Genomic DNA, 15,475 nt, shown 5'->3' with positions numbered 1-15,475 from the left:
TCCTAATACATTTTTTTTGGGGGGGGGGATTGATAGTATCACTATATGACTGAATGAATGCAACTTAAATGACAAATAGGTGTCATTGGAAATAAATTTCAGTGTCCAACAGTAATATGATACTAATAGAAACTGAATTTTATGAAAGTTGAAATATACAACAGGAAATTCATTGTTATTCTCCACATCAATCTGTTTTTTTTCTCATTTTCTGTTGATTACCTCCCTTTTAGTTCAATATAAAAAGTGAGTTGTGTGCTGAATATTTCGCAACCGTTCTAACAATTTGATTGAATGTAGAAGAATTCCTTTCAATAATCATTAGAGAAGTAATATTAGAATTTGACTGGAATTCAGTATAACAGCACCATTCTACATTCAACCAAATCCTTAGAATGATTGTGAAATATTCAGAGAATAAACAAATTACATCTATTTATCAACAAAGGTTGTCAGAAAAAAATATAAATTTCAATCCAAAACTTTTAAATGGGTAGGTAATTGAGCAAAACTTACAATTTTATGCAATTTGTTACCCAACCTTTAAATCCAAAATTTTCCATTGAGAATCAAAATAATTTTTTTGAATATTTCAGTGAAAATGATTTCAATTTGTAACTTGGATTATTTCCTTTTCTCTCAATATTAATATTTTTTTTTATAACTGTTTCAATGAATTTTAAAAAGAAATACAATTTAAAAATTTGTTTATTTTACTTTACAGAGATATTTTATTTGGCCGCATCTATGACCGTTTTGGAATGGATGTTATAGCCAAGGGCACTTTTCTTGAATGCCTTGAGCCATACATTCTTAACGACAAATTGAGTTCAATTCCACCGACGGCAATGAAAGATTTTGTTGAACATTATGAGAGCAAAGGAATGTTAGAAAATGTGGAAGCCTGCATTGTACATTTGGAAGTGTCCAGCTTAGATATTCATCATGTGAGTTCTGATTACAAATTTTATTGGTATTTTTTTTTTTACTCCCGCATACATTAATAAATTGTATGAAGAAAAAGTATGTTAATATAGGATAACATATTTATAATATAATTATTAGTAGTAGGACAATTTCAATATTTTGGCTAACTCTGATACAATTACTGAATCCGATTCTCTTAAATTTCTAAATATAGAATTGTTTTTTTTTGGGAGGGGGGGGGCTGATTACTGCAAAAAAATACATGTAATATGTGCATATATTTTCACAAATGTAAAATTACAATTGTGAGGATGAGCTACAGATTTTAGTTCTACTGCTAGTTTAAAAATCAATAAATATTTATCATTTCATCATTAATACGAACTATGGAAAATGAAGTTTTAAATAAAAAGAAATAAAATAATAAGAATTGTGTTTAGCATCCGGAAAATATGCACAAATTTTTCCAATACCCAAAAAAGTTCCTTTTTTTTTTTTTTTTTTTTTTCCCCCCCCCCAATTAATCATCCTAACATCAACAATTATATATTGATTAGTCAATATATGCCAAATAAGAACTAACAAAAAAACTGACTACTCTAGAAAGTTTGAATGCTAATCAGTCTACAATTGTATAATACACATATTCATAAAAAACTTTTAGTAATTTATACATGGAGATAAAATACAACAAAAAATGCATTAATGTATCAACATTAGTATTTTCTTTAATTTAAACTAGTAGAATACCCATTGCAGGACAAATTTCAGGCATAAATATAGCATTAGTTTTAAATTTTAATGTTTTTTCTTTCTTTGCAGGTATACCATGGTTTTGAAGTCATTATTTTTTCGTAAACTTTACCATTTCAGTATGTTGGGTGAAATGAGATTGCACAGATATTTTTACGTTATTGCATTAGAATAACAAAAGCTTGAACAACACGAGTACTACACCCTGAACCTTCTGAATTATAATCCAGTAATATGCCATGGCAAGATAACCAGTAATCACTTTAGCTTCAGGATTTACATTAGTTCTCTTCTTCCTGGTGGCAGAGGAGTCTCATTTACCCTATACATATATATATATATATATATATATATATATATATATATATATATATATATATATGACATTAAAAAGAATTGTTCAAAATCCCATAAATGTTATGGCTTGTGAAGCATTTATTCACAAAAATGATTTCTTAATCCAAAAATTCTGAAAACAAATTCTTTAGTGTGAAGCTGAAAAGAGTTGAGCCACTGATATTTTTTTAAAAAGAAATTGAAATTCAATGGATCTTTATTCCTTGATGTCTAATAACACACTGAATCAAATTTCATGCAAATCTGAAATATTTGAATTTACAAGTAGGAAAGTGTGCCAATAATATACCCACCCCAAACAACTCTTTAAAATACTTCATAGAAACTGAAATTTTCAGAATATTTATTAAATTCTAATACCTATAATTCTGATTTCAGAAAAATCAGAGGTATCTGAATTTTTACAAAGGGCGTCCACCACTCTCTTCCCTATTTGCATAAAATTAAACTAAATGTAACATAAATTATCCACAATTACTTTTAGCAACTTTGTTCCCAAATTCACAGTTATCAGTTGATTGGTTTTGGAGTTTTCTCACATTCAAATATATTTATTTGTTATTTATTATTCCCCCCACCCACCCAAGAAACGGAATCTGTTCACAATCATAATTTATAAAAAACAAAAATAATTTTTTTTTCTTTTTTTTTCTTTTTTTTTTTTCCTTTTTTTTTCTTTTTTTTTTCTTTTTTAATTTTTTTTCTTTTAAATTATTTTACATATATTATTTTCATAAGAAGTTGAAAAGTGTTTCCTGGGAGATATGGTCTAATGTGCCACCAAGCAACTCCTCAGAGGCAAAAAGATATTACAATTTGCACCAAACAGACAAAACAAAAAGATATTACAATTTGCACCAAACAGACAAAACAAAAAGATATTACAATTTGCACCAAACAGACAAAACAAAAATAGTGAAGTAAATCCAAAATAAAGATGGAAATTCAGAAAATTTAAAAAAAAAAAAAAAAAAAAATTATTAAAACGTGATTCATAGACAAAGACCCTCTCACAAGATATATCCAATCAAATAAAGGATGATGCAGCCATCTTACACACACACACGCATGCACTTCATAGGTTGAGACATTAAATATGCCTGATTAATTAAATACAGTTTCTATAGTGTAAATTTTATATTCATTCAAACTATTTCTGCTTTTCTTTGTAGATTGTTCATTTATGTTGGAATCATGGCTTATACGATGCCATCATCTACGTGTACAACAAAGGTATGAATGATTACACAACACCTTTAGAAGAATTGTTGGTTGTCTTGGAGGCTGCTGTTACAACGGGCAAACAACTAACGGGTAAGAAGACCCCCCCCCTCCATTTCACTTTTGGTTGGTTGGTTGTTTGGTTGGTTGGTCTTATTATTGCAGTTATTCCTTTTTACTAGAGAAACAAATATTAGCTTGGTATGAAAATAATGTAGGTGTTCGTATTTTTAGACTTTACCACTAAATTTTAAAATAAATCCTTATTTCAATATGTTGAATATTGCCATTTTGAAGTGCAACTGTTATTATATTTACTACTTTAAATCTTATGCCATTTCAAATTCAGATCATTAAAAAGGTAATGATAAATAGAAAGCTTATATGAGCATTTTTCTTATATAATTGTAATCATAAAGAAGCACTGATGATTTCCGATACAAGAAGATACTTCAGTCAAATGAAGGACTATCAGCAAATGCACACTGAAATTTTGATTTTAAAAAAAAATATCATGAAGATTTTGGTTACTCGTCAGCAGTTAACTGAATTGAAGGTGTTACACAAAGCAGATCCACACACAACAATTTGAGAATGTAGTGGTGGTAAATTATCCAACAGCTCTAGATAACCTCAAGCAACTGAAGAAATCAAAAAAACTTTTAAAAAAAACGACTTTCATACCAACTTAACAAAATCAAAGAAAACATTGCAGATGTGAACACTTTTTTTGCCAAACAAAATACCTGTTGATTATGTTTTCATATGTGATGAAAATTGGATCCTTAACAATAATCAGAGATTGGATCAAAGTGAAAGAACAAAACATTTCCTCAAGTCTAAGAGTCATTAAAAAGAATGATACTTGTACAGTTTAATCAAGACATTAAAAAATGAAAATATCGGAAAAAAAAAAAAAAGTTATATTGTACGTATCTGTTTTGACATGAAGATCTCCGAAAAAAAATTTCACTTAATTTGATCAAGTTTTTTTTTTACAGCGAAAAAACACGTTTTTTATGAGAGCATGTCGAAGGCAGACATCTTGGATTTGTTTAAAATTTTTGTTAGAATTTTAGAAACGACATGGGAGATAACTCCATGTAAAACGCCGACACTCCCTCCCCATCTTTAATAACTAGCTTTTCTTCCTAAAAATCGAACCTTTGGCTCGGTATCATAACAAATTGTTTTTTTCGCTATAAAATAAAAACTACTTGATGAAATTAAGTGAATTCTTTTTTTTTGAGAACTTCATTCTATAACAGATACGTACAATTGAAACTTTTTTTCGATATTTTCATTTTTTAATGTCTTGCCTAAACTGTACAAGTACAAAAAGAATAACTGTCCACTACATTCTAAAATGGAAACCTCTGGACATGCACAAACATGCCAGATGCTCAATGAATTTCAACCTGACTGACTCTTTATATCAACCACTAAGGAAATACTAATTAGTTCAACAGTTGAGCGACAAGGAAGTCTAATTTGCATGGGCAAACTTCTGATACTCCGCCTCTCAAAAAAAAACAAAAAAACAAGCAGAGTTTTTGTTTAATTGTTGGCTAGAAAGTCATTTCTGACTAGAATTACAGTTTGAAAGTCAGTATTTCTTGAAGGAGTTATTATTTTATCAAACAACTACAAAACCTTTTCAAAATTAATTTGTTTGAAGAAGAATGCTTGAATGCCAAGAAAAACAGTTTTCTTTCAAAATAGCATATAAATGTGGTTTGTTTATCTATAAAACTTTAAAGCTGATTTTCTTCTTTCTCAGCCATTGATATTAAAAGCCTACTTTTTCTATCTGAAAATTATTAAAGCAAACTTGATATATTCAGTCATATATGTGAGCGACTATATGAAGGTTAGCTAATTTGCATATTCCTTTGAAAAATGAGCATTAATTATTTATTCATTTTTATGGTTTCTTATTGGATGATTGGGTTCATTTTACTATTGTGTTGAATTCTATTTATGCATAGTTTCAACATTCTGCATAATTGCATAGGATTTTAGATGAAAACATTCTAGCACAGGGAAATATAGTTTTATATATATATATATATATATATATATATATATATATATATATGAAAGTGGTGACCTTGTCAGTGTGTGTGCAAAAAGTCTCTACCAAACTCTTCTGTGTATATTTGGTCCATAGTTGAAATTTGATATATAGAGTATTTGGACCCATAGCACGCTTTTGATTTGGTCTTTACTCAGAAATTCGCTGCTAAGGGGTCAAAATTGAAAACAAAACAGTTGACCTTGGCAGGAGTTATAAACTAATCCTGTTTGCATGCACAAATTTACATTCATAGGTTAAAAAACATTTTTTTAAAACTATTTTTATGCGTGTGGGTGTAGCTCAGAGACTAAGGAATGAGGCTGGAAAGTTGTAGATTTTGGTTTCATTTCTAGTAGATAGCACCCAAGTCACTTTGTTTTTTTTACTTTTCAAAATCGCAACTATATATTGGGTACAATGGATAATTGACTCAATACTAATAAATACGAAATCTGCATAAATTAAAATATCATATTTAAGCATATTTTATGACCTGGCAATGCTGGACTGCCTGCTAGTGTGTGTATGTATATATATATATATATATTATTATATTGGATTATTTATCTTCAACCAGACTATCCATTCATGTGTAATCACCTTTTTCTTCACCATATTCCCTCTGCTTCACTTTTTTTGTTTTCAAGTAAGATCTTTGACTTACTTGTTGTTTCATCAAATACTTTTGCATGCAAAATCTGATCCCGCATTTTGCTAATTCCTACCCTCTGATGAGAAGGAAAGTATTTCTTCGAAACTCCGCGGATTAAGTTTATCTAGTGTTTCCTTTTCAGATTAAATATGTTTTTAACTCATTTCAAAGTGTTTTTTAACATGTTTTATTAACTGTTTGCTCGTATATATATATATATGAATGTTATTAAGTATAAACTTTGAGAACAGAATTGTTCGAAGTAAACATTTAATATCAATGTTCATATTTTCAATTTTTCAAAGACGCTTATGAATTCAAATAAAAAAAAAATGCTATTTTTGCTTACAGCTGCTGCTGATACTACAGTATGCAGAAATATTAAATTGGTGATAATGAAGATGGAAGATTTTTTCAGTAAAATTTTGTTGATTGGTGTAACTTTCTGGACAGATATTTATGATAGATGAAGGACAATTCGTCAAACTTTCATAACCAATTGCAGCCAAACTATTTGACTAACCAAATCTTAAGAGAATGTCTTTTAAGATATTTTATTTGATTCATTTTTTTACCAATAAACAGGCAACTAAAATAAGAAAAAAATGGTTTCATGATATTCATATTTTTTTTTGTATCTTACCAATAAAAAGTTATAAAAACAAAATACTCATACAAATAAGATGGATAAATCAATTTCCTTTTGTTTGAACAGAATTTTATGGGTTTATAGAGATTTTATTAATGTATATCTGACGGACCTCCCCCTCCCCAGAAAAAAGATGCTGCTTTAGTGACATTTTACAAGCAATGAGCATTGCTATCCTTGCCATACACTAACTGCTATTCAAAATGTACCCTTCTCTTCTAACACATAAGCTTGTTTGACCAATTAGAGCCTTCCAGATCTCTCAGATTCCTTTTACTATCTAACTGCCATTTGTCTATGATTAGTAGATTAATATTCACTCCAAATATATTTGAAATTATATTTTGATTTTCTTTGTAGATGACCAAATAAAACTTGGGAACAAATTACTCGTTTATATAAGGTAAGTAAATATTCACTTGCAATTTTCTTTTTTTTTTTTTTTTTTTTTAACTCTTTAAATCTTTATGTATGTTTTTCTTTGGAATATTGTTCTTCACATTCATCGTCATCATATTCGCTTTAACATCTCTTTTACATGCTGGTATATATTAGACAGCTTTAAGAAATTGACTTCCAAACTATCCTCTCTTTGATCAGGTCTTTATTTATCCCTCTCTCTCTCTAAAGTCGATTTTTACTATTTCTTAATAAAGACCTAGGCAGTTAATTTTTAAAATATCTACAACACTAAAATGAGGTAATACAACATGTAAAATGAGCTTTGAATAAAATTTGATGATGATGTCTTTGATCGATTACAGCCACACCAACCATCTAACAAATATGGGTGTTGAAATATACAGAGAGAAATGAAGAAAGAAAAGGTTATAATAAGCTAATGTATTTCCTAATTTTCAGCGTGTCTGCTACTGGAAGCAGTGACAAGACAAATCAGTTTCTTTATTTTTTTCTATATTGCTTATATCTTCCCTGTGCATGTACTCTTTTTTTTTTTTCTTTTTTTTGTTTATTGCGTTTTTCTGATCGTTCTTTTTATTTATTTAATAATCATTGAAAAGTTTTTTGGTCTTAAGAATTATTGAAATTAGTTTTAGTTTTTTTAAAATACATTTTTTCTTTTTTTTTTTAAAAATACTTTTTAAAATCTTTTTAAACTATATTGGCAATATTATGTATTGAATACTTTTATGATGTTTGAAATTGTTATTTTGATTTCAATAATTTTATTCTTATACTTTCATAAACACATACTATATAAATTCAAATAAAAAAAAATTAGTTTTAAAATTTAAAAAAAAAACATTTTTATAATTTTGTACCCATATTTCTTATAAAATTTCCAATAAAATAAAAACTTATTTTTCAATTTTGTTATTAAGTGCAAATAAAGACTACTTGTGTTATTTATATCTGTATAATTTTGGTAATTTTTATTGTATATTTTTCATTAATGTTCTTTTTTTATATTTTATTTCAATAAATCACTTTACAATAGAAAATACTAAAGAACAATAAAAGTGAAGGAACTGATTTGCCTTGTCACCGCTTTTGGTAGCAGCCATGTCAGAAGTTTAGAAGTATGTTAGCTGACTATAACCAAAGAAAAATGTAAGATGAGAAAGACAATGTCAATATAGTTGCTGTAGACTCTTTAGCATCATTTATAGATAGATAGAAATACAAAAATATTAATTTTTTTTTTTTTTTTTAAGATAACAGAATCACAACTGACCTTTCCCCTATTATCATTACTTTGGATTATTCTTTGATAATTACATGCTAAATTAGTTTACTTTTTTATTTTATTTGTACAAAATAATTGCCACTTATCAAAGTTTAACACCACTCCAGAATAACATTTAATGAGTTTATCAGGTAGAATTGGCTACATACCACGTGATAATACTTTTAAATATTTCATATTTGAAGGGAAATTGGATCTATATATATAAAAATTTAACTCTTGATTCGTTCGTTATCAATAAAACTATATTTCTACTTTACCAATTTATTTGAAATTTTCAGACTGTCTTTAGAGTCAAGGGATGTTTTTATGTTATTAAAATAAATTAAAATCGCCAATTATAAAATTATTAAATAAAATAAAAATATTTTTCGTAAGCCGATACTACGGACCTTTTTTCTGGTAGAACTGAACTTCCGTTTCAGTTCATTTCATACACCACGATTTGATGAGGCGAATTAGATTTTATTTTCTGTTTACTGTAAGTAAAAAAAAAAACATCCCCTATTTTAAAAATTTAAATTCATTTCTTTATGTTCCAAATTTTTTAATTTAAACATTTTTTTTTTTGTTATATCAGGCAAAAAAAAAAAAATGCTCGCTAGAAGGTGCGTTTTGAGTTGAAGCATAAAAGTCAAAGTTGTTTTTTTGTTTTTTTTTGTATTTTTTAAACAGCTGTTTCGATATAAGAAAATATGAACTTTTTTATTAAAACTATAAATTGTTACGTGAAAGTACAGTTTTTTTTTTTTTGTTTTTTTTTTTTTAAGAAAATTTACGGATTGGTAAAGTGCTTAAATAATATTTGGTGTTAATGCAGAGAGTGATCTGCGCTATTTTTTAAATCCTATTTCCACGATTAATTAAAGTTTTATGTTTTTTTATTCAATTGTAAGGTTAAAGTACAGAATAGATACAAAACACCCTCCCCTCCCCATGTTAAGAATGGCTTTTTAAATAATGTTATTATTTCAGCATGGATCAATAAGTGCATGAGTACCTAATATTTTTATTTTATTTATTTATTTTTCAGCCATTCTTACCATAGAGAGGGGAAGGTGTTTTGTAACTATTCTGTGCTTTTAACTAACAATTTATTATTAAAAAAAAGATATTGTGAAAGTTGAATTTAACTTGGAAAAAAAAAAATGTGAACGGTGTGTTCAACATTGTAGCCGGAGCTTATTTGGCAATAAGGTCACTTTAGTCGGTTGATTAATGTTTTGTTTTTGCTTTTTTTTTTCCGTAGTTTTTTTTTTTTTTTTTTAAGAAAACCTTTTTTAACAAAATTGAAAGTACACTGCTATAGATGGTTGTGTTATTTGTGTAGATGTCAACAAATTATCTTTGAATATGATTTGGGAGATCATTGATGAAAATCAGGAAGAGAGTTGGATCTAGAATGGATCCTTGGACTGTGTCAGCATCAATATTATATTCTTTAGACTTCTGCCTATTAACAACTACTTTTATAGACCTATCAGAGAGAAAGGATTTGATGATTGAAAAGACATTTCCAGATATTCCATAGCTACAAAGCTTATGAATCAGACGTTTGTGCCAAACTTTATTGAAGGCTGATAAATCAACAGCTATTGTCCTGGAAACGGTCCTCATCAATAGATTTGCTGATTCTGTGTGATATTAGAGTCACCACATGAGTTATTAAATTCATGTTGCTGTTCCATTTTACTTCCTTTTACATTTTGCTTTTCAAAAACATGTTCTCTTTTTGAGAAATTATTTGTTTTTATAGTTATACTAATGGAAGAACAAGATTATTATTGCACAGGTATTTATTTTTTTGGTTTCCATTTCAGCTACTGTTTGGCAGGAAGAGCATATCCTCTTGGAGAGATTCCTGAAGAATTTATTACAGATGTTAAAGATGAGGTAATAACATTTTGAGTTATCTCATTTCATTTTTCTTTAATTTTTTTTTTATGAAGCAATTCATTCAAACAGCAATTTGTTTTACCATCTTGTAAGAAAAATCACATCCTCTTTCCTGTTACCTTTTATAATGCGCTTTTCTTTTTTTAATATATCTCCTCGTCAAAAGGTCAGGTGAGGTTTTGAAAAGCCAGCATGCTGAAGGAAGTGCACTCTGGTCTACAAAACAGCTTCACTGGCATTTCTCAGGCAGTTAGCAATAAAGTAACTCCTTCTCAAAGAGAGAATGGAAAGATTGTGGAGATGGACATCCTAAGACTGAATAGGACCATACCCAACCTGACAGCAGCAAAGCCACTGTCAAACCGATTTTTGAGGGTATAACCTCCTGGCATAAAGGTTGTATGATGATAGTCTATGGCATTGAATACTCAATTTGTTGGAAATGACCACAAGTCTTTTTATTAGCTATTTTTGCACTTTTAAAAAAATATAGTGTTTTACACAAGTTTTTAATAACTGCATTTTTATGCCTAGTGTGATTCTGAATGTTGTCTCTTGATATGAAAATTGATTTGGCAGATTTTCTAACATGTTCTCCAGCCTTATAATCATTTGTTCATTCCTCAACTCATCTAAGAAAAAAATGTTGACTTCTATGAATTGGCTAAGTCTGGTACAGGGCCATTCAGTATTTCCAATTTTCTCAAAGATTTGTTTATAATTTTAGCAAGGAATGGGGAAAGCTATTCGATTTCTAATTTGGAATTTTTCTCCTTTTATGCTGTTTATGCATATATTCTGGAAATTGGGAATGGGCCACACCAGGTAATGTATCTTACCTACTCTGCCTGCAGTCTGATCTAAAAGGTTGATATAATCTACTGAATACTTGAGCATAATCTGCTTTATAATTTATACATTAATTTATATATTAATACTGAGGATCATCTGATACAGCCTGAGTAAGTGCTGCTCTAGGTGTGTCAAAAACCGACCTTACGAATGCATGAAAAAATATTGAATAATTCGACCTCCTCTCTTTCCAAGCTTATAACTACTTGAAAAATGTAATTCAAACCCTAATTTTTTTTTTCAATTAAAGGAGCAAAGACCAAATTTTATAAAAAAATACAGGTTTAATGGCAAATTATGCAATATTTGTTTTTTTAAATCGGTTTTCTTTAAAAAATATTTGGAGAAAATAAACGAAATTTAACTTACGTCGATTATAAAAAATCGATATAAATTCAAAAAAATCACTTACCTATAAAAATTACTAATCAATGTGTAGTTCCATTCTTCATTGTTAAGAATTTATCCATATTTATATTTTAAAATCCATTTATTTTTTTAAATAAAAGAATTTTTTAAACGCCTATTTGAAAAACCTGCCATGATGCTAGCATTTTACGTTTTTATTGAAAACTGAAAGTAGTTTTTTTTTTATTGTTTTGAACCACGGGTGAACAGAAGGAAGTAAAAACCACACGTTTGCGTTAGCCTTGCATGTGAAGAAATTTGTGCCTCCATACCTGAAAACTAGTTACATTTTACTTATTTTTTTGCTTTTTAAAAAAAAAACAGTTCATGAATTTTTTTTTTTTTTTCTTTTCTCAAAGAAATACATGAGTTTTTGATTTCATATATTTTATTTCCACTTTATGTGAATTTTTTTTTTATATATCTAAAAAAAAAAACATTGAATGAAATAGAAATAATTTTTGTAATAAAACAAAACTTTCTGTGCAATATAACAAGATTATAAGGTTTCATTTAAAAAAAAAAAAAAAAAAATCAACGTTGTTTTTTTAAAAAAAAAGGTTTTAAACTTTGGACTTTACAGGTCTAAAAATTATTTTTTTGTTTTAAATTTGAATATATTATTTATTGATCTTTTTATCTTCAATTTGTGATATATAAAACTTTTGCACATAAATTATTAAAATTTTAATAGACATTTCAAAATGGGGGGGGGTGAATTGAAAAAAAAAACGTTTGTCTAAAATATTATATTCGGTTTATTGAAAAGAGCATAAAATTTCACATTGACCCTGAAAATATCGTAAAAATTGAACCAATAGAAAAATTTTGATAGATTTTTAAAGTTTAAAAATTGAAAAAAAATTAACTAGTAAAATTCAATTGATTTCATTACGTAAAAAAAAAATGGCTGCATGAAGGCGTACCGGCACTTTGTAAACACTGTTTTTTAAAAAATAAAAAATAACATTTCTATTATTTTTTAAACAACTTTAATAGTTTATTTTGGAAGTATATTCCATAAAGAAAATAAACAACCCACTTTTAAAAGAGAAATTATGAATTTTTTATATTTTATTCGCAGTTTCGTGTTAGGGATGTCAAAAATTCCCCCAAATTCTGATACACCTAGTGCTGCTCATAGCGATTGAGGTTATATTATCGACAATCAGTCCATCTGAATCTGGTTCACTTTTGCATAGGTGATCAATCAAGCTTTACTTTCTCTCTTTTAGGAGTTAGTTTCTTTCTAATCACTTGATGTGTCCCTACTGGGAAATGCTCAAACTCTTTTTGACAACCAGAACACACACGCCTTTTGTGAACTGGGTTTCCAATCCCCATTTTCTGATCATTGTGCCAAATCTTCCTGCAGTAGGAGGGAGGTAAATAGTTATCAAGAATACATAGAAAATGGAGGAATTTTATAGTATTCTAATTATCTATAAGAAGGGTTAACACTAACTTTGCTAGTCAAGTGATCAAAAGACATTTATCTACAATTATAAAAATCATTACAATTAAATCATACCTGCTTTATTTATGCACCTTCCAATAGTTCTATGCCTTGCAGTGATCGTACTTGAGGGGAGACACTCTCGCTCTGAAATTAAAGTTTATCACAACTAACCCTAAATAAAATTTATCGAAGAACACATTCTCAATAGAAGATCATTTTTTAGCTATGCTTGTGTTTGCAATAACAATTGGGTGGCAAGGAGCAGAGGGGAAGACAAAAGGGGGTCCTTAATTGTCATACATGGCTTCATTAAAACTTACATTAAGACATCTTTCTTAATGTCCATTTGCAGCTATTCTTTGTGCTTTCACCATCCCTTGTCTGATATCACTTTCCCTCACTTATTACTCCCACGCTAGCAATGGACCTCAAAGATCAACCACCTGTTTACCTGATAATGTTTTTACAAACATAATCTCCTAATATTTACTGCTTGATGTACTAAGGTATTTATTCAGGAGAATCCAATGTTTTTGTTGACAACAGATGAAATTATTAAAATACCAAATGTTTATGATTAGCTAAATTTTTATAATTGTAAATAAATGTTTTTTATGTGAATGTAAATAAGTTTCTATCTTGCATTGATCTTAGTAAATTCATCTATTTTAAAGTCCAAAATCTGATCCCAAATAGAGATGATGTTTTGATAAAAGTATTGGTACTCATTGATATTAGGAAAGGCATTCGTCTCCTATAAATCTTGCCTTAACAAAGGAAATGACTTCAAAAGTAAATTGGTTGTATTTCAGATTATACAGTTTAAATAACATCCTGACCAGAGATAGGTTGATTTGCAAGTAAACATGTGCATCTAAAACAAACGTTAAACTGAATATGATGATCTCCTCCCAAGTATTTAATTTTATGATTTTTATTATTGAATCTGTCATCTGATCCCAAACATTTAATTATTTGACTCTTATTATTGAATCCATCATTCTAAATAATTCATCATTGTATGTAATTAATAATTCGTAATTAAATGTGACATAAAAACATCAAGATTTTAAAATAAAACTTTATTTTTCATAATATCTATTTATTTTCCAAACTCTTGCAAACAAATCCTGTTAATGAATTGATCTTTAAAAAATGTTTAGTTTAAGAAAACAAATTATAATAAGTATACCATATTCTCTTTAATAGTTTCATGTTTTTTTTATTCAAATACTTTTTTATTAAGAATTTTTGTTCTTGACTTTTCAGGTTTTTAAATGTGTAAGTTGTTTACACCGCAGCAAACCTAAGGAAGGTGAGTTAATTATCACTTTTGTCTGAACTAAACCCTTTAATTCATGATATTGTATATTGATTCCCAGAAAGATACACCTGAAGAAGGTCGGAGGTTGCATCAGCTGAAATGTTGTTCGAATAATATCCAAGATGAAAATAGCTGTACAAATAATCCAAAATGATAAAAAGTATAAATCTCATCTCAAAAATTGCAAAATATTTTAAATTCCAATTCAACATTTTCCATACTTATTTAGAATTACACTTCATTAAAAAATAAATACTGAAAATACAAAAAGCAATTAATAATTTTTGACACCATCTATATATATAAAAGCGAAAATGTATGTGTGTATGTATGTTCGCTTTTCCTCAATGTCCACGAAAGCCTTCTTTCAGAGAAGCGCTTGCTCGCTTCACAACTTCTTAAAACTTTTTATATCATCTATAAATTGTGATGTCTCAGAATTACCCACGGAGCTCGCCTGTCTATTTAATTTTATTGACTTTCAAACGTTAATTATTCCACATTTCCCGCATTGGCACGCGTTACATTCGGTTTTCAGTATAAAAAAAAGCGAAACTCGACTCTAATCACAGGCCGAAAGCCAGTTTGTTCAATGTTAACTTCGTCATATCAGACTTTCATTTCACTCCTCCTAATAAACAGGGAGCGGGTTTTTAAAAACAAACAAACCCATTTATTTAAAACTGTCCCGCACAAAATCGTAACTGCTGAATACCTATCGCCGTCACGTCAAGCAAAAACGCGCACCTGTTTGTTTTTTTAACACTTTACTATTTTCCAACTGCACGTCGTCAACGCTTCGGGTTTTTTCACATACCCCGAAAAACACCCGGGCAACGCCGGGTATCCCTCGCTAGTTGTTTATAAAAATCAAATCGAACTATTGAGATCAAAATCGGTCTTGCATTGAATATGATTTACTGTTAAAATTGCTAAAAATCATTAAAAAAATGATTTTCTATAAAAAAAAAAACTACTTCATTAATCATGATTCATTCCATGATGAGTACGTACATCATAAAGATTTTTCTGCATTTTTGTTTTTTTAGGTAAGTGTAATTCTGAAAACACTGTATTTTCCGTTTATTTACATTTCTTGATTTATTTTACTGATTAACATCAAAATAAAATGGAGATTTTAATGTCATATCTGCACGAAAAACTGTCATATTTTATGTTCCAATTCTCAAAA

The 15,475-nt window shown here is 28.5% G+C and overlaps 1 protein-coding gene across 2 annotated transcripts in view; it reads left to right on the top strand.

Moving 5' to 3' along the window:
- The window catches only part of LOC145248041 (vacuolar protein sorting-associated protein 8 homolog), a 135,162-nt gene that overhangs the window by 64,964 nt on the left and 54,723 nt on the right, over positions 1-15,475 (top strand). For both annotated transcript variants that reach the window (XM_080109771.1, XM_080109772.1), the window contains exons 21-25: positions 725-947; positions 3,210-3,351; positions 6,997-7,039; positions 10,165-10,237; positions 14,229-14,274. In XM_080109771.1, coding sequence (XP_079965897.1) covers positions 725-947; positions 3,210-3,351; positions 6,997-7,039; positions 10,165-10,237; positions 14,229-14,274 — 527 coding nt within the window. The remainder of the gene's footprint in view (positions 1-724; positions 948-3,209; positions 3,352-6,996; positions 7,040-10,164; positions 10,238-14,228; positions 14,275-15,475) is intronic.

Source organism: Euprymna scolopes, chromosome 26, assembly GCF_053919585.1.
Source record: "Euprymna scolopes isolate OS-2025 chromosome 26, ASM5391958v1, whole genome shotgun sequence".
NCBI classification, from domain to species: domain Eukaryota; kingdom Metazoa; phylum Mollusca; class Cephalopoda; order Sepiida; family Sepiolidae; genus Euprymna; species Euprymna scolopes.
Note: the sequence above shows the minus strand (reverse complement) of the source record. Positions and strands in the feature narration are given on the sequence as shown.